Source organism: Uranotaenia lowii, chromosome 3 (genome assembly GCF_029784155.1).
Source record: "Uranotaenia lowii strain MFRU-FL chromosome 3, ASM2978415v1, whole genome shotgun sequence".
Taxonomy (NCBI): domain Eukaryota; kingdom Metazoa; phylum Arthropoda; class Insecta; order Diptera; family Culicidae; genus Uranotaenia; species Uranotaenia lowii.
The window spans coordinates 180,738,048-180,762,123 of record NC_073693.1 but is presented as its reverse complement, the minus strand read 5'-3'; the positions used below and the strand labels follow the sequence as shown (position 1 = coordinate 180,762,123).

General features: G+C 36.8%; 2 protein-coding genes across 5 annotated transcripts in view; one reads left to right on the top strand and one right to left on the bottom strand.

Moving 5' to 3' along the window:
• Positions 1–588: 588 nt before the first annotated feature.
• On the top strand, positions 589–5,155 carry LOC129757342 (uncharacterized). The gene is made up of 2 exons (XM_055754532.1): positions 589–2,024; positions 4,514–5,155. Exons 1-2 carry the CDS (start codon positions 722–724, stop codon positions 4,633–4,635), a joined length of 1,425 nt encoding a protein of 474 aa, XP_055610507.1. The 5' UTR covers positions 589–721; the 3' UTR covers positions 4,636–5,155.
• A 3,375-nt stretch (positions 5,156–8,530) lies between these two features.
• LOC129751863 (scavenger receptor class B member 1) overlaps positions 8,531–24,076 on the bottom strand; it is a 48,090-nt gene continuing 32,544 nt past the window's right edge. For all 4 annotated transcript variants that reach the window (XM_055747615.1, XM_055747613.1, XM_055747614.1 and 1 more), the window contains 6 exons: positions 19,557–19,809; positions 15,565–15,738; positions 15,297–15,489; positions 14,859–15,234; positions 14,679–14,800; positions 8,531–10,863 (listed from right to left, as the gene is read on the bottom strand). In XM_055747615.1, coding sequence (XP_055603590.1) covers positions 10,480–10,863; positions 14,679–14,800; positions 14,859–15,234; positions 15,297–15,489; positions 15,565–15,738; positions 19,557–19,809 — 1,502 coding nt within the window. In that variant the 3' untranslated portion in view covers positions 8,531–10,479. The remainder of the gene's footprint in view (positions 10,864–14,678; positions 14,801–14,858; positions 15,235–15,296; positions 15,490–15,564; positions 15,739–19,556; positions 19,810–24,076) is intronic.

The window sequence follows — 24,076 nt, the reverse complement described above, 5'->3', positions numbered from 1 at the left end:
AAACTTTACTGTTGAATCCAACCCAATTATGGGTTTCTTTCGCTAAGCGTGAGCGAGCATAAAAGAAAATGTCAAAGTGTAGGAAACGTTACGAAACAAAAAATAAATTAAGCTGGTCTCTTTGATTCCAGACTCCGAACAGACAACACGCGTCTTTCTGCTGCTCCATCCGAATTCTCAGTGGCGACGAGGAGAATCTTCTCCATTTTGTTTTATAAAAAGAGTGCTTTTAAAGAAAGTTTTTCGGCAAGAGTTTGTCGCAATTGTGTATTGCCTGCGTTTTTTTTTTGTACGGCAACAGTATAAAAAGTGTGTTCCGGAAATTCACGGTCCGTGCCTTTGATAGTGGCGACACAAAAGAAGAGTTGGTGGAAAACTCTTGGCGGTCGATTGTGGCCATCTTTCCTTCACGCCACGTGGATTTTTTTACTGGCGGGAAAGGATTTATTGGTTGCTGTTGCTGCTGGGTGTGAGTTGCTGCTGCTGCTGGGCGTGAGCTGTGGTGCTTCCGTCGGGATCTGCTGTTTGCTGTTGTCGTGCCTTTGGACGGGTTTTTCGCTGGCAATAAAGCGTTGGTTTAACCTCGGTCGGTTTTTGGCTGGGTTTTAGCTGATACAGGTACGTTATTTATTACCATTTTTTATTACTGCGTGCATCGGAATCAATTGGATTTTAATTTTCTATAGAAAACACATTTATTTCGTTTTGGATTCCTGCGAAAATGCCTCTGATCGGTAATATAGACCCTTTTGTTCCGAATTCTGTTTCGTTTGCACAGTATGTGGAACAAATGGAATGGGTTTTTCGTTGCAATAAGATAGTGGAGGCCGATCGCAAAACATATTTTTTAGCTATGTGTGGGCAGGAGACATACAGCGAGTTGAAACTGCTTCACCCGGGGCAAGATTTAGAAACCAAAAGTTATGCGGATATTATTGCTTCATTAAAGAAAAGATTTGACAAAGTTGAAACCGATATGTTTCAACGATATAAATTTTACATCATGGCGCAGGAAGAAAGTCAAAAAGCGGAAGATTTTATACTCAATGTCAAGCTCCAAGCTGAAAGTTGTGCATTCGGGGATTTTAAGGATACTGCAATCCGGGATAAATTGGTCATGGGCGTGTTTGACAAGGAGGTACAACAAAAATTGTTGGAGTTGGAAGATTTAACACTATCAAGAGTTGAAAAAATCATCGTTAATACGGAAAGTGCGGGCATAAGAGCTCGTGAAATTAATGACAGACGACTAACAGTCGTCGCAAATGTTGATACTAAGGAAAGAAATGTTTTTAAACCAGATTATCGTTCAAGAAATCGTGATGTAAGGGTTTCGGAAAGAAATCGTAATTTTCGTAATGGTAATAGTAGAAGCAGGAGCCGTTCTGTTTCTGGTGGTCGACGTTCATTTTACTGTACCTTTTGCAACAAAACTGGGCACACTAAAAAGTATTGCTATGAGTTGAGAAATAAAAAGAAAAATTTGCGTGTGAATTTTGTGTCGAGTCCAGTGACACAGGAGTCCAGTGGTACTGATTATTTCAAAAGGCTAAGGGAGGAAGTTAAATCGAGTGATTCGGAATCGGATGAGGAAGTTTGCATGCAAATTGTTACCATCAAAAATATCAGCGAACCTTGCGTTGTTGACGTGCAGATTGAGGGTTGTTTTTTCCGTATGGAGGTCGATAGTGGTTCGGCGGTATCCGTTATGGATGAGCATGATTTCAGGAAAAGTATGAATCATTTGCGGCTTTCCCCGTACAAAAATCAGCTGGTAGTTGTTGATGGTACCAAACTCGAGGTCGTTGGTATGGTTAAGGTGGAGGTTTCCATGCAAGGCCTTGTAAGAAATCATTTGGAATTAATAGTGCTGCGAAATAATCAAAATTTACGAAGAATCACTCCTCTTTTCGGTCGCAAATGGTTGGATGCTTTCTTCTCGAGCTGGAGAACCGCTTTTACGTCGTCATCAGTAAATCAGATATCCAATTCCAGAATTGAAGAGGTGATGGACGATGTGAAATGTAAGTTTAAACATATTTTCAATAAAACTTTTTCCGATCCAATTGTAGGCTATAAAGCAGATTTAGTTTTGAAGGAAGATAGACCAATTTTCAAAAAGGCGTATGGGGTGCCTTTGCGTTTGAGACAAAAAGTAATTGAACATCTTGATTTTCTTGAAAGAGAGGGAGTTATTACACCTATTGAAGTGAGTGAATGGGCTTCTCCGGTTATTGCGGTGATGAAAAAAGATAACGAAATTCGTTTAGTTATCGATTGTAAGGTATCTGTTAACAAGTTAATAATACCAAATACTTATCCGCTGCCAGTAGCGCAAGATTTATTTGCTTCTTTGGCGGGTGCTAAAGTATTTTGCTCTTTGGATCTTGCTGGAGCGTATACTCAGCTTTTATTAACAAAAAAATCTAGAAAATTTATGACTATTAATACAATTAAAGGACTTTTTTGTTACAATAGGTTACCACAAGGTGTTTCATCATCCGCTTCGATTTTTCAAAAAATTATGGACCAGATTTTGAAAGAATTGCCAATGGTGTTTTGCTATTTAGATGATGTTTTAATAGCAGGGGTAGATTTTGAAGATTGTAAGAAAAAACTTTATATTGTTTTAGAAAGATTGACTAAAGCAAATATTAAAGTCAATTTAAAAAAATGCAAGTTTTTTGTATCTTCTTTACCTTTCCTTGGGCATATTCTTACTAGAGATGGTCTTAAACCTTGTCCACAGAAAATCGAAACCATCAATGAAGCGAAATCTCCAACAAATATAACAGAACTAAAGGCCTTCTTAGGTTTGCTAAATTTTTATGGCAAATTTATTCCCCAATTGTCCGCCAAATTGAGTTGTTTGTATAATTTACTAAAGAAAAACGTCCGCTTTCAATGGAATGATGAATGTGAAAAAGCTTTTGTTAATAGCAAAAAATATTTATTAAAATCAAATCTTCTAGAATTTTTCGATCCGGACAAGCCGATTGTTGTTGTTTCGGACGCCTGCAATTATGGAATTGGTGGAGTAATTGCACATGTGATAGACGGAGTTGAAAAACCGATATCATTTACTTCATTTTCACTTACAAAAGCTCAACAATCGTATCCAATATTACATTTAGAGGCTTTGGCTGTTGTTACGACAATTAAAAAGTTCCATAAATTTCTGTACGGGAAAAAATTTACTGTGTTCACCGACCATAAACCGTTAATTGGAATCTTTGGACGAGAAGGAAAAAACACAATGTTTGTAACTAGATTGCAACGTTATGTCATGGAGTTAACAATTTATGATTTTGAAATTGTTTACAGGCCATCCACGAAAATGGGTAACGCGGATTTTTGTTCCCGTTTTCCGCTTAAACAGGAAGTGCCTAAATCATTACAACGTGAATTTATCAAAAGTTTGAATTTTTCGTCCAGTCTTCCAATTGATTTTAAAATAATTGCTAAAGAAACAGCAAATGATAAATTCTTGAAACAGTTAAGGTATTACATTTTAAATGGTTGGCCTACAAAAGTAGAACGAAATTTTAGAGATATTTACGCGCATTACCAAGATTTGGAAGAAGTAGACGGCTGTGTTTTGTTTCAAGATAGAATAATTATCCCTTTGTCGTTACAAAAAAATGTACTAGAAATTTTACATCAAAATCACAATGGAATTGTTAAAATTAAACAACTAGCCCGCAGAAGTATTTATTGGTTTGGTTTAAATCAAGATATTGAGCAATTTGTTAAATCGTGTCAAATCTGTAATCAAATGGCCATTGTTCATCGTCCTAAAATAAAAAACAGTTGGATACCTGTAAAGCAACCTTTTAAAAGACTTCACGCAGATTTCTTTTATTTTCAACAGAAAGTTTTCCTAGTAATAATAGATAGTTGTTCCAAGTGGCTTGAGCTGGACTATATGCGTTTTGGAACAGATTGTAAAAAGGTTTTACATAAATTTATGGCTGTTTTTGCCAGATTTGGATTACCCGACGTAGTAGTCACTGATGGGGGGCCACCATTCAACTCACAATACTTTGTACAATTTTTGGAAAGGCAAGGCATTCAAGTTCTAAAAAGTCCTCCTTATAACCCCCAAAGTAACGGTCAGGCAGAGCGACTTGTTCGCTTAGTAAAGGAAGTTTTCAAAAAGTTTCTTCTAGACCCTAAAATGCAAAAAATGGATATTGAAGAGAAAATTCAATATTTCCTGTTCAATTATAGAAATACATGTCTTAAATCAGGTCAATTTCCTTCAGAAAATATTTTCAAATTCAAACCGAAAACATTAATAGACTTGCTAAATCCAAAATATGATTTTAAATTGAATTTGACGCAACCATTTCATGATGCAGATAGTAAAGTACGTACTAAAAAAGTAGTTTTAGACCCATTTTTAAATATTAAAGCAGGGGAACCTGTTTATTACAAAAACCCCAAAAAGACTGATATAAAACGTTGGATAATTGCAAAATTTATAAAAAAAATCTCATCCAACGTTTTCCAGATTTCACTGAGCGGCAGAATGATCCTGGCACATCGGCAACAGCTACGTTTGGCAGAAAGAAGTCCAAGGCGAACGGGGGCGGTGATTGTTTCGGAACCTTGCCCGGAAGTTCGATTATCTAAACGAAGACGAGAAGACGACTTTTTGGTACAATCCGATATGTTACCGAGTCAGCAGAATGAAAGAGTTTTTGCCTCACAAGAGGCGTTCGCAATTCAAACCGATATGTTGTCGGAATCGTCCGACGATTTCTACGGCTTTCCAGCGGATTCCTTCGTATTTGGCGATCGAAACAGGCCAAGTAATTTAAGCGAATCTGAACAAAAGCATGAAGCAGATGTATTGGATTCCCAGCATGAACACACAGCTAACATTTTAAGAAGATCTAAAAGAAGAAAGCGAGAAAAGAAATCGAATGAATATGTTTATTATTAGAAAAAAAAAATTATAACATAAGTTCAAACATTAACAACAAGATTGAATTATAAAAATAATAAGTTAAAAGATTCCGTTTGGTTTGGAATAATTTTTCAATTGTAAATTAGCTGAAGAGGGAAGAATTGTTGAATCCAACCCAATTATGGGTTTCTTTCGCTAAGCGTGAGCGAGCATAAAAGAAAATGTCAAAGTGTAGGAAACGTTACGAAACAAAAAATAAATTAAGCTGGTCTCTTTGATTCCAGACTCCGAACAGACAACACGCGTCTTTCTGCTGCTCCATCCGAATTCTCATTTACTAGTCTTTTGTGAGATCTAATGTACGAAAAAAAAAAACGTTTTTTAAGGCACTCCTCCTTGTACATTTCGGAGTCCATGGTCTTGTTTTTCACAAAGACCGGGGTTTTTCGTCCGCAGCTGCAAATACCTTGATAGATCAAACACTTTCATGTCAACTTATCGGCAAAAACGAATTTGAACTTGGCGGGGACATCACCCTGACCAGTGCAGTGCAGCACTGCAGTGGCTTTATAAAATTTTTGGTCAGGAAGCTGCTCAAAATCCATCTTCACGTACGTTTCGTCATCCATGAGGATGCATCCGTCGTACTTCGTTGGAATGTTGTTGTATAACTTCCGGGCACGTCCTTTGGCTACTAAATTCTTCTTCAATGTCCGGTTTGGTTGCTTACTGGCCCGATAGGATCGTATTCCTTCGCGCAGACTTATCCTTCTGACGGTGTACCGGTCGACGTTGAATTTCTTGGCGATGTCGTAGTCCGACTACCCTGTGTTTGCCTTGATCGTTCTCAACACCTTCAAATGCAGTTTCTGATTCTTAGGTCCACTATAACGCTTGGTATGAACCTGCCGATCGATAGTATGCATCTCACGAAAACGTTTGAGAACGATTTTGCGATGCTTTTAACCCGACCACGTCGGTTTTTAACGTGGGTGTTCAAAATTTATTTTCGTCTCGCGGCTTCCATCACGTGTAACTTTTTTGGAACAAAACGAATCGTAATGAAATTTTCAGCACTGATAGAGGAAACATTTCTGAACAAAGTACTGTCAAAATATTCCAGATCCAACAACTAGGAGCGCAATGGTATAATAAACAGTGCGTCCAGATTCATGGTGATCCATGCTTTACGACCGGGAATAGTAAAAGTTTATGCTTTCCTTTCGTGTTCCCTGTGGTGAATCGGCACGAGCGTACACGTTAGACATTCACCCTGTCGGCAAGCAAACGGGCGAGTCAAGCAGCATGTGGTTCCCCCGATGGTTCATAGTCCGGTGACTTACCGGTGTCATTTCCGAACCTCGGATCTCCGGAAAAGTCTACACAGCCCCAATATTCAACGTGTTGTCATAACCCCCGGTAAGAATCCTCTCTAGCATCCACAGCCGAAACCCAATCGTCATGCAGCAGACAATCTTGTGGTTCCGGAGCTGGATATCGTTCGTGATATTCCAATGCAACAGTATCTTCAAAGAAAATCTGGACGCTGGAACGAGTGTCCCTTGTGAAATGAAAAGTTCAAGCTAGCCAACCAATACTTATATACTTACACTAAGGTCTTTTTTTACGTGGTTTGTTTTTGCTGAGTTTTTCTAACACGGCTTCTTTCTGCGCGGTTTTTTGCTATGGATATGATTCTTCTACACGACTCTCGCGAATCAACACGTTTTCTGAGCGAAAATATTCCGAGTCCTATACGTTAACGACGGAATTCATACCGCGTAAAAAAAACCTTAGTGTATATACTTATATACGCAAAAAACCCAATTGTCAGACAGTTAACACTAAGCACTGATCGAAAGTTCCTTGCAATTCAATGCAATAGGATAGCGTTCAAGTCTTGTAAGCCAGAGCAGGTCATGAGATCGAATTTCTATCACTCCGTACATAGTACTCTTTGTTTGTGCTGGTGGTTTAAACATTTATGAAATGCTAGCCATCATATCCTTGAAAGATGGTCACCTTAGAGTTAAGTGAATAAGATCTCTTCAAAGGAACATGAAGTTTCACTGAGATATCCTATATGTGTGTGTTAGTTTTTTGAAAAGCCCCTTTAAGATCGTCCTTAGTACCACCACCAACACACAATCCTCGGACAGGACATACGCCTCTTGGCCGCACCATATTTATTACACAATCTGCGTTTCACTCTCTCTCAAAAATTTTGCTTCCCCACGACTATGGTTCCTCAAAATTCAAAACCCTGCGAACTATCGATCATCAATTTCGGTAATATTCTGTTTGAGAAACTTTAAGTTAGACAATATGCATTTTTTCATCTCCTATGTTATTCTATTTATCTTCAATAAAAATATCTGTATGCAATCCATGTATGCAAGTATGCACGATCAAAACAGTTCAAATATGTTTTTCAATTTGAAATCTAAACTCTATTAGCCAGACCGGAGACAGAACCTTCCACTCGGACTTACATTTCTTAATCCGGTTTTTCAGGACAACTTAGAGCAAGTTCACTGGTGTTGGGAAAAAGTGGTAGAAATTTTTACATTTTGAAAATTTTACCATGCAAAAATGTTTTCAAGATCTTGATGCGTTGTATTTTTTTACAACACTGTTTCTATTTCAGCCGTATGTGATAGAAATATTTCTATTTTTGCATCACAGCATGCGAAAATACAACACGTGTTGTAAAAAAAAACTAGAAGGCCACAGATCTTGAAAATGTTTTTACTTGGCAAAATTTTCAAAATGTGCCGTAAGTGTCAAAATTTCTACCACTTTTTCCCAACACCAGTGAACTTGCTCTTATGAATTAATCTCTGTGTTTATATTCAAAATACGCTACAGTATGATAAAAGTTATATCCAGAGTCATTGCTATCAGAAAAATGAAAAACAAAAATTAGCTGATTACAATTAAGAATTATTATCACTTACCAAAACGACAAATCCAAAACAGTTGAATATCCGATCATGATGACAACAGGCTCAACGGCTTCAAAAAATTTCACAACATGGAACAAAGCTGACGGACCACAATTCCATATTCTAATTTGAATTTACCACCACACGCTGGAGAAAAATGCACAAAACGGATTAGAAATCATCCACTTAGACTTTACGTGAAATTCATGAGTCAGTTATGTGGAAGTAAAGTAGTTGCTACCCTAGCGTCCTTATTACACTGGGGTTACTACAAAATTCGCGTAGAATCGATATGATGCATCAAAATCTTAGTTTATGTGAAAAATACCGTAGAAATAATTTCTAAATTATTTTGGGTGTAGGGAGTAGAATGCGAAAGAATGTTCTTTATGACCACCAGTTTGCATTGCATAGAGATGCCCCATAGTGACGTGGTCTAACCACCTCGCTCGTTGCGCCCCTGCCCGTCTCGTAGCGGACACCTGTTTTGCAAGACAGTCGTCCGGCATCTTCGCAACATATCCTGCCCAGCGTATCCGGCCAGCCTTCACCACCTTATTAATACTGGCTTCGCCATTACAGCCAACTTTATAGAAGTTTAATGACAGCCTCATTTAGCGTATATTGATTCTTATTTTTCCAGGAACGTCATCATCAAAATCAAACAACGATCTTTATCACAAAAAGTATATCAATCTTTCTCCTACAATTTTTACATGGCATATCAAAATCATTTCTCAGCTAAATATATATTCACATACCGATGATGTTGATACCGTAATACCGTATAGACAAAATTGATGTATTCGTTTGTATATAAAACAAAACTAAGATTCTACAGACAGTCGAGATATTAATGTCCCTAGCCTTGGCCACCAAATATTTACCAAAAGTACCTAAGTTTAACAATTAATTAGCATATTTACCGTCATGTAATTATGCTACTTTCTGCACAATTAGTTCAAGCTAAATCAACTCAGATACTGCACTTTGTCAATAGACAGTGTTCAATTCCACTTGATGGTTTAATGTTAACATTGGAGATTCAGGAATTCACGGCTCAGGTAACGCGTGATATCAAAATAGTCAACAGATTCTGCAAAACTTTCTCATAATTTCAATTCACATCAAAATGCTAAACATCATACCTAGTCGCATAATTTTGATTACTTATTACTATGTTTAGAAAAGAAAACCTGTTCCTTCTTTCTTCAATGTTGATTAGTAAATTTGAAATAAAAATACAAAATTTGTGTTAATTAAAGATCAAATAGCCACCCATATGGCTCGATGAATTCAAATGTTTAAAATAATTACGAATTTAGAAAGTATCTCATATTTCTCCAGCAGCTGGGAACGCTTGAATAATTATAATCGAAACGATAATCACCTTATGCCAATTCAAAAACAATATTTTTCCACTCATGTTTTACAGTTCACTTAATGATTTCATGCGTAAAGTTACTAGTTGTTCATTGATATTTATTCGTGCTGGAATGTATTTATTGTTTGTTCACTTTGTTTCTCTTTTGAGCCCCCTAAGATCAAATCTATGTTTTAAGCAGAACAACTTGTATAAAAATAGTCTAAGCTTTTTTCACCAATTCTTTTTCATTCTCTTGTTGCTGTCTCATTTTTCATTTTCTTGTTGCATTTTTATTTGGATAATGATTGTATTGGTTTTAGCTAATCGAATAGTAACGAATTAAATTCAGAAATAGACAGTTTGCGAACCCTCATTTTGTTGAAGTGTTTGTACGATCATTTCAGTTATGCGATTAAAGAGCCGTGTAAATCCATGAAACGTGGTCCGCCTTTTTTACTTTACATTGCATTAAACAAGAAACTAATTTATAAAGTTTGTTTATCGGGGACGAACAAGCAAATGAGTTTTCCATTCGATGGAACCAAACCATGAAAAAACTTCAATGACTGATCAAGCAAGAAGCACAATTATTTCATATAGCATATTTTCTCAACGATTTGTAAATTTTGCAGTATATCAAATCATTTTTCTTCTAAAAAATATTCACGCAGAAAAACTGCCTTGAAACCATGAAAAATCCCATATGGGCAACCATCAACAAACGGTAACTGGAACTTATGACTTTTAATGGTGCCTTCACCTCAAACATTCATCTCCTGTTTTCCCTCACAATTCTACATAAAAAAGAAGTAGGTATATCAGATAAAGAACTTAATTAACATTATGTTTCAAGTTACATACATTTCAGAATATGATCAGCAACGCGCACTTGTAGGTATGGCATAAATTTAGAAACTATAAAAGAAATAGCTAGTTTTGTACATATACATACATACATACATACATACATAATATTGAAAGATAAGTGCCGTTATCTAGCGACTATTTAATTTTATGACAAATTATTTTTCACCTTTTCCTAGTTCCGTTTGAAAAGTACTCCCCGGCGGAAACTTGAAATTTAAGGAATTCACATTTATCGGTGAGTTCATGCATTGTCTAAAGATTGAGCAACTTATTTTAGGTAAAATATTCCCTTTGACCGCGTCTCATAGCTCTAAAAAATAAATATCCTTCCCAGGTAGTTTTCAATACGAGTTGTTTCCGTGAACCTTCCTTCACATGCGTCGATTCATTCAGTGTTGGTGATGTCCATTTTCCATTTTTGCCTTCTTTTTCGCCTGGTCAACGGATGCTGTTGCTAGATAGTTGGAACCTTCCAGATGGAGCGTGCTCTGTCGATGTGATTTGCGCACTAGACAAAACACTGCTATCACAAACATGAAACCACCGAATGCAAACAACACAATCGTGAGTATATATTTGGCCTTTGGCGGAACCGTCGTGGCAAGCTTCATAAGATTGAGAATGTCATCCGGCAGCGAGTCGATTCCTTCTTCAAACCACAGGATGGGGAACACGATGTCGGGGAAGTTTGCCACCTGCTTTATGTCCACCACTTGGCTGACGGCAAGGTTGATCTGAATTCGAGCCCGAGCGCGTAACGCCGTTCCCATTTCCTGTGAACATAAATACATTTATTAGTAAATCTGGAGAAAAACATCTGTTCGATCGCTGTTCGAGCTTCCACTTGTGTGTGTGGGGCGAACCACACTTGGCCTACTATTGTGTGGTGGTGGCCTCAAAGAATATAAAATTCACTGATAATTTTAGTATCAGAATCGGAATTTCGTATAATAATTTAGAACTCGGAATCAGAATAAGTATCAGAATTAAGATCCAAAATTGATTGGCAAATATCTATACGAATTATACCTACATAACATATGTCATAAATTTATTGATTATATTTAATGGATTGAGAACATATTTGTTGGGACGCCCATGCCTGGCTAATTTAGTTATGTGTAGGAATCGATCAGCCCCTCGGTACCAAAAGATCGAATGACAGGGCAGAGAAAGAGATAAAACAGACAGGAAGATTGTTTAAAAACGTGCTCCAATTCGTGGACAACTGAGTTGAATAATTAAATACGGTTCAAGTGCACAGTTACAGAGTGACTACTACCTGGAGTTTAACTTCAAACACTTCTATTAACCTCCGCCTCATTTGTACTGCTGCACCTTCGGAATTATAGCTGTCAATCCAGATTATATAGTAGCTCCGCCTTATTTATACTGCTGCACTTTCGGATTTATAGTTGTTGATGCAGATTACAGAACTAGTAACCGTGAGTAAGAAAATATTCCTGAAGCTTAATCACACTCACAGAAAGTTTTATTTTCCGTTTGCATAGGGCGAAGATTCACGCAAAAGTCGTGAAACCTAGTCGAAATCCACAGTCATATTTAACAATAGATCATTTCTAAACGGGGAATTACACTGAAATGTAAGTAAAAGCACAACCAACAATGTATTCAACTAATTGTTTCTTAATAAATTTTAGCTTTAAAGCTGTTATAAAGCAGACTACAAAGACAGCGTTTTTACTCCCCGTAACAATATTGTTCCCTTGAACTGTTATAAATTCTTAAGAAATCGCATTTTCCATTTCAAGTCTCAAATACTGTACCTCGCAAGACTTTTAATTAAACGATAGGTTTATTCAAAAACTTTACACATGTTCGTTTTATAATTTAAAAGTCATTCTGTCATTTTGATAATATATACGTAGCGTAATTTCTAAGATATTTACATAGTATACCGTCTCACGACATAACTTGACGAACATAATTCCTATAATTCACTCGGTCCATGGCAACCGTTCTCCAATTTCTCGGGCACCCTGGTCCGGGGTCCGTCAGATCACGCTCCACTTGGTCTAACCACCTTGCTCGTTGCGCCCCCGCTTGTCTTGTTCCTAGCGGATTCGTAGCAAACACCTGTTTTGCAGGACAGTCGTCCGGCATTCTCGCAACATGTCCCGCCCATCGTATCCGGCCAGCCTTCACCACCTTCTGGATACTGGGTTCGCCGTAGAGTCGCGCGAGCTCGTGGTTCATCTTTCGCCTCCACACTCCGTCCTCCTGTACGCCGCCAAAGATAGTTCTTAACACTCGTCGCTCAAATACTCCGAGTGTACGCAGGTCCTCCTCGAGCAATATCCACGTCTCGTGCCCGTAGAGAACAACCGGTCTAATGAGCGTCATATATAGGTTACACTTCGTGCGAGGGCTAAGTCTTCTCGACCGCAGTTGCTTGTGGAGTCCATAGTAGGCACGAATTCCGCTGATAATGCGCCTCCGGATCTCGCGGCTGGTGTCATTGTCTGCGGTCACCAGTGAGCCGAGATAGACAAAGTCTTCGACTATCTACAGCTCGTCGCCGTCGATCGTGACCTTGTTATTACTGGACAAGCGGGTTCGGTCGGTCTCGGATCCGCAGACCAGCATGTACTTCGTCTCGGACGTATTAATCATCAACCCAATCCTGCCTGCTTCGCGTGTCAGTTTGCGGTAGATCTCCTCCACTGCCGCAGATGATCTGCCGACTATATCAATGTCATCGGCAAAGCAGATAAGTTGACTGGATCTGTTGAAAATTGTGCCCCGCATATCGCCCACCGCTCGTCGAATAACACCTTCTAGCGCCACGTTGAACACCATGCAGGATAGACCATCACCTTGTCGAAGCCCCCTGCGCGATTCGAATAAACTCGACAATTCACCCGAGATCCGCACACAGGACTGCGTTCCATCCATCGTCGCCTTGATCAGTCTGATCAGCTTCCCGGAAAAGCCGTTCTCGTCCATGATTTTCCATAGCTCGTTACGGTCGATCGTGTCGTATGTGGCTTTGAAGTCGATGAATAGATTGTGCGTAGGGACTTGGTGTTTCCTGCATTTTTGGAGGATTTGCCGTAATGTGAATATCTGGTCCGTCGTTGACCGTCCCTCCATGAAGCCGGCCTGATGACTTCCCACGAATCTGTTTGCTTGTTTGTTTGGCGGCGGAGTAGGATTCGGGACAACACTTTGTAGGCGGCATTTCTAAGATAATGCAGTTTAAATGGTAGAAGCCGAAATAAAATCTTATTTTCATACAATTGCTGTATCTCTGATCAGGCTTGCAATTTCTCTAACGAGAATCACCGATGTGCTCGGTTTTCGATTCTCGGTAGAGATTCTCTGAAACGCACCGCAGAGATTTTTAGCCGAACCTCTGTAGAGAATCTGTAAATCAACACGACAGAGCTAACACACACTACAGTGAAAAAATGTTTTCACCAAGGAGAGCGACAGCGACGGCAGCTGGCTTGGCTTGTTGCGTTTACCAACACATACGAAGCTGAACCACTCGCCCGAAACATTCATCGTTTGTTGATGCTATTATTATGCACACCGTCGTGTTTGTTTTTGTCTTTGCTTTTTGGTGGCTTCAACTAGTCGGTTCTGTGTTTTCACCGGGGTGCTCTACAGTGACAAATCGTCGCACGCCGGAGCTATTGAACTCAAGTGTGTGTGGCTTTCGAAACCGGGGTGCGAATAATGTGTGGAGAGGATCGAAAAATCTCACCCGGGTGATTTGCAACTATCGCACGGGGGTGATTTTTTCTCCGTTCTCCGTTTTTCTCGGTAGAGAATGGCATCTCTGTCTCTGATCACACATATTCAAAAAACTTCAAATTTCGTGAAATAATAATGTCATAGTTGATCTACCGTTTGTAGAAAATGTTAGCAAAAAACATCAGAGTAAAAAAAAAACTTGTGGGAGTTTAAAGTGGAAGTGACAGGTCGCAGCGCATGCATAATTAAAGTATTAACGGAATCAGAATTGAAAATCCGAATACATGATAAAAGTTCCATTTTCGTAATTCAGAACTCAGAAATATAAAATCAAATTTCAGTATAAGTAATCTGAATGAAAATGGCTTATTTAGAGCCTGAATTTCCCATTCCTAGTCAGATCGCATTCAGCATTCCGCATCAGCATTCCGAATCGGAATCTCAAATTTAGCAGGACTCGAAGTTCAGCAATCAGAATCAAAATAAAGAATACAGAATTGGAATTCATGAACGGCATCAAAAACGGAACTTAGAACTATGGAATGCAGCATTTTTCAGGAGTTTTGCTCTGAATCAGAATTCTGAACAGATTTTGGAATAAAAAATGAACAGAATTGAGATTGAAGGTTTAATTTAACAAATTACGAAGAATTTAGCATTTTTCAATAATGAACACACATCAATGATTCCTGAAATTCGATTTGAACTAAGATTTAGTAGTAATTTTTCGAAATTTATATACATATTTGTTCAAGAAATTTTAATTCAAGTTCTAAAGTATGAATTAAGCATTTTATACGTTATTTGTTACTGTGAACGTGATCAAAGTGAGAATGTATTTGAATGGAAAATGACAACTTGTATTTACCGGTTGAACATCAATGAAAAGTTGATGCTTGTCTTTTTCCGGAGGTGATATTCCTTCAACTGCTGTCCTCAGAGATTGATCTGCCATGTAGAAGTGCGGGAAGCTTAGAAGCACCGGTGAGTCTACAATATGACGGAGTTAGAATTAATGTATTCGTTGCAATACCTCATGTTTCATTACCATATTGACAGAGTGAGACATTGAACATGCCGTGGGGAGCACAAGGTGGACCGGCAGGGCAATAGCACATATTGTCCTTGTTGTTTTCAACGGAGGCAAAAACGTCCGGAGAGGGCGTGAACCGATACCCTTGGACGCCATTCTTGACTGTAACTTCCTTCTCGAATGACAATGGCAAAAGGCGACATAAATCTTTTTCATAAACGAACAAGGTGGTATTTTTCGTTATATGTGGAGGGAAGATGGAGCCATCTGTTCCGTTCAAGCGATTACACTGCTCCGTTAGCCAATGGGACTGGTGAGATCGTCCGTTGTATTGATCAATGATTCCGAACTTCGTTATGTCGTCTACTCCAGACCAAATAGTCACCCTATCCTGTGGAAACAAGAAACAGTTTCAATAATGTTAGTTATTCAAATAAAAAGAAACATTCTTACTTTTGAGGTACTATTCTTTCCGTACATAAGGCCAAATTCCTCGTATGGTAGTTTTTGTTCTTTAGGAACAACATCCTTTGCTAGTTTCAACAGAGGATCTTCGTATCCCCACAGCAATTGACCAACCGATACTTCAACAAATGGTTTGATCTTCAGAATATCCATAATACTAGCCATAGCAAGTCGCAGAAACCTGTTGTGAAGGAAGTGTAAAAAGCATCAGGTACATCAGGTACCATACGAAGATCTATAAGTTATTGATTTGTACCTGGCAGCATGTTTACTTTGTGATGTTGCGCTTAGCATAGGGATATTGGGAACGATCACAACGTCGTCTTCCGAACCATTTGATTGCTCATCATCGAAAATGTAAACTCGTTTCTGGTTGAAACTGATGGTGCCGTTTGGATTTTCCACTATATCTACTTTTTCCCATGTTTGCCTGGAAGTAAAATTAATATGGTTGATTGTAATGCAGATATTAAATCGTTAAAACTTCTATATAAAAATGAATTCCTGTCTGTCTGTTCCCTATAGACTCGAAAACTACTGAACCGATTTTTGTGAAACTTGGCGGGTGGAAGCCGGAGGCCGGGACCGGGGAAGGTTGCCATAGTTTATTTGGGCCCTTCACTCTCACTGAAAGGGGAGAGGGGGGGGGGGGGGTAGGTCTCTCAAATAAAAGTAACAAGTCTTCATAACTCGAGATCTGATCATGCAAATGGAACCAAATTTGGCATGGGAGTGTATTTCGGTACGAGGAATGTTTCTACGATAGTTTGTTGCCCCTCCTTTTTCCAGTAAGGAAATAGCAAGGGGAAGGGGGGCTCTCTTACATTTTTTTTTACATTACTCGAGAACAGGTATTTGAATACAAGTAATGTTTCTATGGTTATTTGTGCGACACCTCCCTTCTTCCAGTGGGGAGGGTGGAAAGGGGGAAGGGGCTCTAAACAACTTTTATACATAAATAACATCGCGCAAATGGAACCAGACTTGGCATGGGGGGTATTTGAATACGAGAAATGATTGTATGATAAATGAAGGGCTTCCATACACATTTTTTACATAAATTTAGAATTAATTGAGTGAATGAAACCAAATTTGGCATCAAAAGGTATTTGAGTAAAAGAAATATTGCTATGAATATTAGATAAGATCTATCCAATAGTATGATAGCTATGGGAAATGGTACTATCTTACATGTTTTTGCATAACTCGACTAATCAAATAACTAAGCAAATGAAATCAAAATGGGCATGGGATGGAAATATTTCTATGATTATTTGAAACCATTCCTTTCTTGCAGCAGGAGCATGGGATCGACTATAAAAGAAAGGAGGAGGAGGTTTTCCCACAGAGAACAGACGTACAAGCTAGCCCACGAAACTTGTGTAAAATTTCCAGCGGCATTAGTTTAATTATGAGTTCATATATACGGTTACGCCTTTTCGAAAACTGTACACTTGAACATTTGATTTGTAACTTTTGAACGGCGCAATAGGTGCCACTGTTTAAAGTCAATTTTCAACATATTTTTTGGTTGTCTGCATTTGAAATTTTACACACTTTTTTGAAGATTTTTTGTTCGAGCTTGTACGTCTGTTCTCTGTGGTTTTCCATACACGTTTTTTGCATAACCCGAGAATTTATCCAACAAATGGACAAAATTTGACATGGGAAATTGTTTTGATATGGTTCTATGATTATTTGAGACACCGCCCTTCTTACAGTGAGTATGAACATAGGAAGAGGGGAGGATTGTCCAATACAATTTTGTTAGCATGAGTTCTCAATTTATGGTGACGAAACCAGCAAATGGAATCAAGTATGGCATGGAAAGGTATTTGAGTACGAGATATGTTTCTACGATTGCTATAGATCCTTACGCCTTGCAGTGTGAAGAGGGAAGGAATGTAAGGGGTTCTATATAAATTTTGTAGTAAAGCTTAAAACTTAACAACTATACATTAATTTGATATGAGAGAGTTTTTGGGTACGAAAAAATGGGTATGATTATCAAAGACCCCGACTTCAGTCCAGCAGTGAGGGATGAGAAGGGTAGGAGGGCTCCCTTACGAGTTTTTTGTGCATAAATCAGCTTTTCTCGCATTGTAAGGGGGAGAGGGTGGGGAATTTATATAAATTAATTAATTTAAAAACTTATGAAGCTTTAAAACTGATTTAAATTTCAAAGCTTGAAAACAAATTAAGTTAATCCATCCTGTTCTTTTATAGAGTTTAGAATTAATTGCAAATTAAATAACCAACATTCAGATTCATGGCACATGGAAACAGTTTTTTGTGCCTATCTTTTAAAAACTGATTTCAGAAAATTTTTGCGTCCTGAATTCGGAACTTTCATCAAATTTTGTCTATCATCTTTAATTGCGGTGATATGGCATTTGAAAGTATTTGAATTTCTCAGTTTTGATGTTGAACTAACAAACTGGTTCAAATCTATTTATTATCCTTCAATCAATCCAGGATTTGGTTTTCCAATAAATATTTTAAATTCCGGAGATATAATGCACAATGAAGAAAAAAGTGTATAAACCGCGAAGAAATTCAATATTTTCCCTCCTACACAAACCAAAACTATGAAAATATACTTTCCTTAAGTGAAAATGACTGGAAAATCAATTGAACATAAGGTCAGATGCCGCACAAGCTTACGAACGGATTTATAGTGTCCCCTAACTTCTCTCTATTTTGTAAACAGTCCAGAAAAACACTGATTTGGACTACAATTTTTTTTAACGAAAATAGACCTATCTTTTTTTTCCGAGGAATGAAATAAAGGCTGTTTGAGAGACTTGCTTCGGAAAATGGAGTTATGGCTGCCTTTATTCTCGATCCATATTTTTCAATTAATTATGTTAAAAGTAAATTCGAACTTGGAAGTTTTGAACCAAAAATTACCTATTTTGTGTGATTTTTCCGAGGAATCGAATGAAGGCTGTTTGAGACACCGCAGGCATCGGAAAAAGGAGTTATGGCTGTTTTTAACCTCTATTCTCCTACATTTTCAAATAGTTTGCAAAAAGCATGTTCGGACTTTAAAATTTTGAACCAAATAAGGCTTATGTTATGTGATTTTTTACCCATGTTTTGTCAATTCGCCCATTCGTGCGGTGGCTCAAATAGCCTTTATTTTATTCCTCGAAAAAAAAAAAAAAAAAACACATTAGAAGGTCACATTTGCTCTAAAATTTTCCAGTCCGAACAAGATTTTTCTGAACTATATTAAAAATGTTGGGAAATTGAGGGTAGAACGGCCATTAGTTCAGTTTCAGATGCGTGCCTTCATTCGATTCCTCGGAAAAAAATCACACAAGACAAGTTTCATTTGGTTCAATATTTCCAAGCCCGAACATGCGTTTTTTTCTGAATTAAAAGATAAATGTTTGGAAATTGAGGGTAAAAACAGTTATTATTCCATTTCCGCTGTGTGCGGTGGCTCAAAATTTTTAAGTGCGAATTACATAATTATTTAAAAAAAATCGGTAAAATCAGCCATAACTCCATTTTCGGAAGCTCATGATGGTTCAAACAAATTTCATCCTATTCCTCGAAAAAAAAAACACATACAAGATAGGTCTATTATTTTTCCAAAATATTTAGTCCAAATCAGTGTTTTTCTGGATTGTTTACAAAATATAGTGGAATTAGGGGTTAAAAAGACACTATATCTCCGCTTGTGCGGCGTCTGAAACTACGTTCAATCGATTTTTTTTTATACATTTCCATTTAAGGAAAGTATATTTTCACGGTTTTGGTTTGTATAGGAGGGTAGATATTGATTTTCTTCAAGATTTATACACTTTTTCCCTATTGTGCAATGCTTTAAAATTTTAAATTTGTTGCTGTTTTTGGAACATAGGATTAAAAATCAATGTTAATGCCTCAATTATTCATTGACTGTTTAATGCATAACATAGTTTGAAACATCACAAAAATCAAATTATCTCCGAAACGCGAAGATATTTTTAATTTATTGCTTAACTTTATCGACCTTATCGGTGGAAAGTGATGTGATGTGTAATCTTAAGATGTTTTTAGTAAGAACATGTTAAGATTATGAAATTTTATAGACGGATAGAAAGTTAAAAGAAATGAAAGAAATGAGCGGGTAGAATTTTATTAGAAGCATTAGATATCGAAAAAAATTAGTAATAAAAAATCACAGAACAAAATTAAGTCGTTTTGAAAGTCGTTCATTAGATTCAGTTGTCTGTTCTTATTTGGGGTCATACTTACACATAGACATAGGGGCCCAACTCGTCCAAAATAGGTTTGGTTCCATTGTTAAGGAATTCATCCGCGTTAGTGACATTGTAGACGTAAATTTTTATGACAGGTTTCACCGGAGGCTTCGACCACCATCCGAACGATTGGCCATCTTTCCTTAAAGCTACTTGGTGATTTATCACTAAATTAACTAGTGAACTAAATCCAAATGTGACTAGAACTCCGAGTATCAGCAAACTGAGTGCAAACGCTATCACAAACCCTGAAAAATAAAGAGAAAAAGAAGAAGAAAAAACTTAGTAAAAATTTAACGCCCACACAGTCATTGACGAACAGCCAGTTTTTAGCCACTAGGGAGCATAGAAAGCAATGTTTATTAGCCAGCGCCGTTTCGCTAGCTTAAGTGTTCACTAGTAACCAAGAGTGAATGTAATTTCCAACTTTGTTTAGAAAGTTTGATTCCAAGAGCTCTGATAATTGAATGGAAGAAGAAAAAAAAATAAAATCCTTAGTCTATGTTTTTGTTATCGATGAAAATTGGATGCACAAGGTATCGAAGCGTGCAAACGTACATAATTTAATCGTTCGGATTTATCTTGCTCACATTGATCAAGGCCGTTCGGTGGATCCAAGGAAAGCGAATGGTTTATACCACGACGACATACACAACAATTGATATCGCAAACTTAATCGATGCAAGTCCACGATCTATCACAAGAAAGTTTTTTCGAGCTGCACATAAAACAAAAATATATATGTACATATATAAAGACAGAACACTGCAAATAGTTCAATAACGGATTTTGTCTCCATAAAATTCGGATAGACTTTTTTGAAGAAATCGATCATCGATATTTCTGTTTGTTACTTAATTTATTGGCCTTATCGGTGAAAAGTGATGTCCGTTTAAGTGAGAACATCTTAAGATTATGAAATTTTCTAGACGATTAGAAGGTTAGAATGAACGATGGGCAGAATGAGCGCGTAGAATTTTATTATAAGCATTTTCATCTCATACCCAATTTTTGTTCAGCACGGGACAGCAACAAGAGGCTTATAATTCTACTCTCTCATTTTCACCATCTTTCATTTTATCTATCCTTCTATTCGTCTAGAAAGATTTCATAATCTTAAGATGTTCTTACTAAAAATGACATCATTTTTCACTTACATAAGGCCGGTAAATCAAGTAATATTTATTCGTGTAAACTATATCTGAAAGTGGCATTCCTATAAAGAGAATAATTAATTTAATGATTGTGAATACGTGCAAGCATTTTAAGAAAAATCTTACGAGCTGTAAAAATTTCTTGTTTCCTCACGACAATAAAACAATTTCATTGTTTCCTACACTCAGGCCCATTCTTATTATAATTTTCATAAGATGCTTCTTATGAACCGGTTTTTAGAGTGTAAAATTATTTTTCATAAGAGTTTTATGAAATTCTTCCAATTCTCATTCGAAGTTCTTATAGAAAAGTAGAAGAAACGGCATTGCGGAAGAATGATGAATACATTGATTTCATCAGTAATAAGCGCGGATGTGGTCTAATGGATAGGCTGGCGCGAGTCTGGTAACCCAGGCCTACTGGGTTCGATTCCTGGTATCGGCAAGAAAAACTTTTAGGTTCGAATCCCATAATTTGCCGCCGGCTAAGATGTGTTACATTGTATAAATAATAAAATATTTCAGAGGGAATGCATCTGGGGTTAATCTTAAGAGACTATTGCAAGCGGAGTGGAATGCCAACCATTGTAGGTCTCTGAAGGTTGGATGCCTTCCCTCGACGAACCATCGGCCATGGAAGCCTGAGAAGCAATTCAAAGGCCAGCAATCCAATTTTTTGCTGGAAACCAGCAATCGGTTTTCGAATTGCTGGATTTTTCAGCATTCGGTTATGTGCTTGCCATTTTTGCTGAAAAATCAGCAATCGGTTTTCAAATTGCTGGACTTTCCAGCAATTGATCTAGTTTGCTGGAAAATCAGCAATCGAGTTGTCAATTTGGAGTTTGTTTTTGTTTCGTACGCTGAAGTAAGGTGAGATTCTATTTTATGAATTTAGGTTAAATTAATATAATTATTTTATTTTCCTCTATATTCTAGCAACCAGGCATCAAGTCAAGGGTAAGTTTTTATTGTACAGGTAGATATTCCATAGAAGATACTAATCAAAACTATTTTTACAGGTGGCGGATGATCAACATTTTGGCACAAAGCGGCCACCTCAGAGCCGGTGTTAGAAAGTTGTGAAAAAAATTTTTTTTTGGAAAATAAATTAATCCCTTATTGAAAATGGGAGAAAATAATTGTTTTTATTGCTTATTATATGCACAGCCAATATTAAACTTTAATTTTGAATTGAAATATAAATTTCATACTAAATACTGCCGGTTGTGTTGAAAAAAATAGCTGGTTTCCAGCAATCTGGTTTGCTGATTTTCCAGCAATTTGAATTGCTGGAAACCAGCATTAACGTTTGCTGTTTTTTTTCCAGCAATTGAAATTGCTGGAAATTTTGCTGGAAAGTCAGCGGGACAAAAACCAGCAAAATTTAGCTGGTTTCCAGCAAAAAAAAAAAAGCTGTGTACATACATACATACATACACTGTTAATTTTTGCCTCGATTTCCAGCAAAAAAAATGCTGGAAACGTTCAGCAATCCAAAATTTTGCTGGAAACCAGCAATCGGTTTTCGAATTGCTGGATTTTTCAGCATTCGGTTATGTGCTTGTCATTTTTGCTGAAAAATCAGCAATCGGTTTTCAAATTGCTGGACTTTCCAGCAATTGATCCAGTTTGCTGGAAAACCAGCAATCGAGTTGTCAATTTGGAGTTTGTTTTTGTTTCCTACGCTGAAGTAAGATGAGATTCTATTTTACGAATTAAGGTTAAATTAATATACTTAATTATTTTATTTTCCTCTATATTCTAGCAACCAGGCATCAAGTCAAGGGTAAGTTTTTATTGTACAGGTAGATATTCCATAGAAGATACTAATCAAAACTATTTTTACCAACTATGATCAACATTTTGGCACAAAGCGGCCACGCCAGAGCCGGTGTTAGAAAGTTGTGAAAAAAAAGTTTTTTTTGGAAAATAAATTAATCCCTTATTGAAAATGGGAGAAAATAATTGTTTTTATTGCTTATTATATGCACAGCCAATATTAAACTTTAATTTTGAATTGAAATATAAATTTCATACTAAATACTGCCGGTTGTGTTGAGAGAAATAGCTGGTTTCCAGCAATCTGGATTGCTGATTTTCCAGCAATTTGAATTGCTGGAAACCTGCATTAACGTTTGCTGTTTTTTCCAGCAATTGAAATTGCTGGAAATTTTGCTGGAAAGTCAGCGGGACAAAAACCAGCAAAATTTTGCTGGTTTTCAGCAAAAAAAAATTTGCTGTGTACATACATTCATTCATTTAATCAGTAATGTATCGTCGTCAGAAGCACTCACGAGTTGTAATGTAACTACTTTTATTAAATCCTTTGATGTGATTTTGATTTTCTAAATGGTAGGTATGAGATTTTAGTTGAAAATATTTGTAAACTCACTTGGTACATTTTATGTGATTTTATGTTTTGTTTACTTTTCAGCTTGGTTACCGGCAAAACGCGCGAAGTTCAAGGTCCGCGGTGCAATAGAACTTTATTAAGGAATCGGCTGTTGAAATGCAGCTGATTGTCACCATATATATTTTTCAAACGAATTAAACAGAAAATAAAACGAAATGAAAAATAATCTTGAATTATTTTAATTTTATGCGATATTTCCTTTTTGATAAGAATATTTTATGAAAAACAATAACCCCTTATTGGAATCGGTGTTCATCCTTTGAGTTCATTATTTCCATCATAAGATAATCTTATGATTTTCAATTTTTTTTTTTCTTATTGCGCCACTTTATAAGAGAATCTTATGGCCTACATAATAGGATTTTTATGAGTGTAACTGTATTTAATTTGGTGAAAAGATTCATGAACATACTTAAGTTTTGTAAACTAATTAGGTATTTAAGCTCATAAAAGTAGATTTAAATAGGTGTAAATAAAAAGAAATTGGTTGATATAAATAATTGTTTTTTGTCTTTTTGTGGGAGCGTTGAAATTCAAATTTATTATTATTTTATTCCGATGTTTGCATGCTGTACCGAGAAATATTCTATACTCTGTTTTTCGGTCTAAATGATGAGGAATGTATGTCCTCGTTTTTTTAAAAACACTCTGTCAAAATTATAGAACTTTTGTTGAACTCTGTTTTTTTGTCATATTTGTAATATTAATAATTTTTTTTTATTAATGTATGCATTTTAATTGTATGCATTTTAACTGTGAACTATTACATTTTGAGATGATAAACTGGAATAAACATGGATAAACTGGATAAAGATCAAAGTAAGAACAATTCTTGAAATTGAACAAGATTAACCTTAAAATTAACTGTGAATGTGAAATATTTTCAGAATATAAAATCAGAAATAATATCAAATATTCGATTACTTTATGACATTTATCACCGCCTTA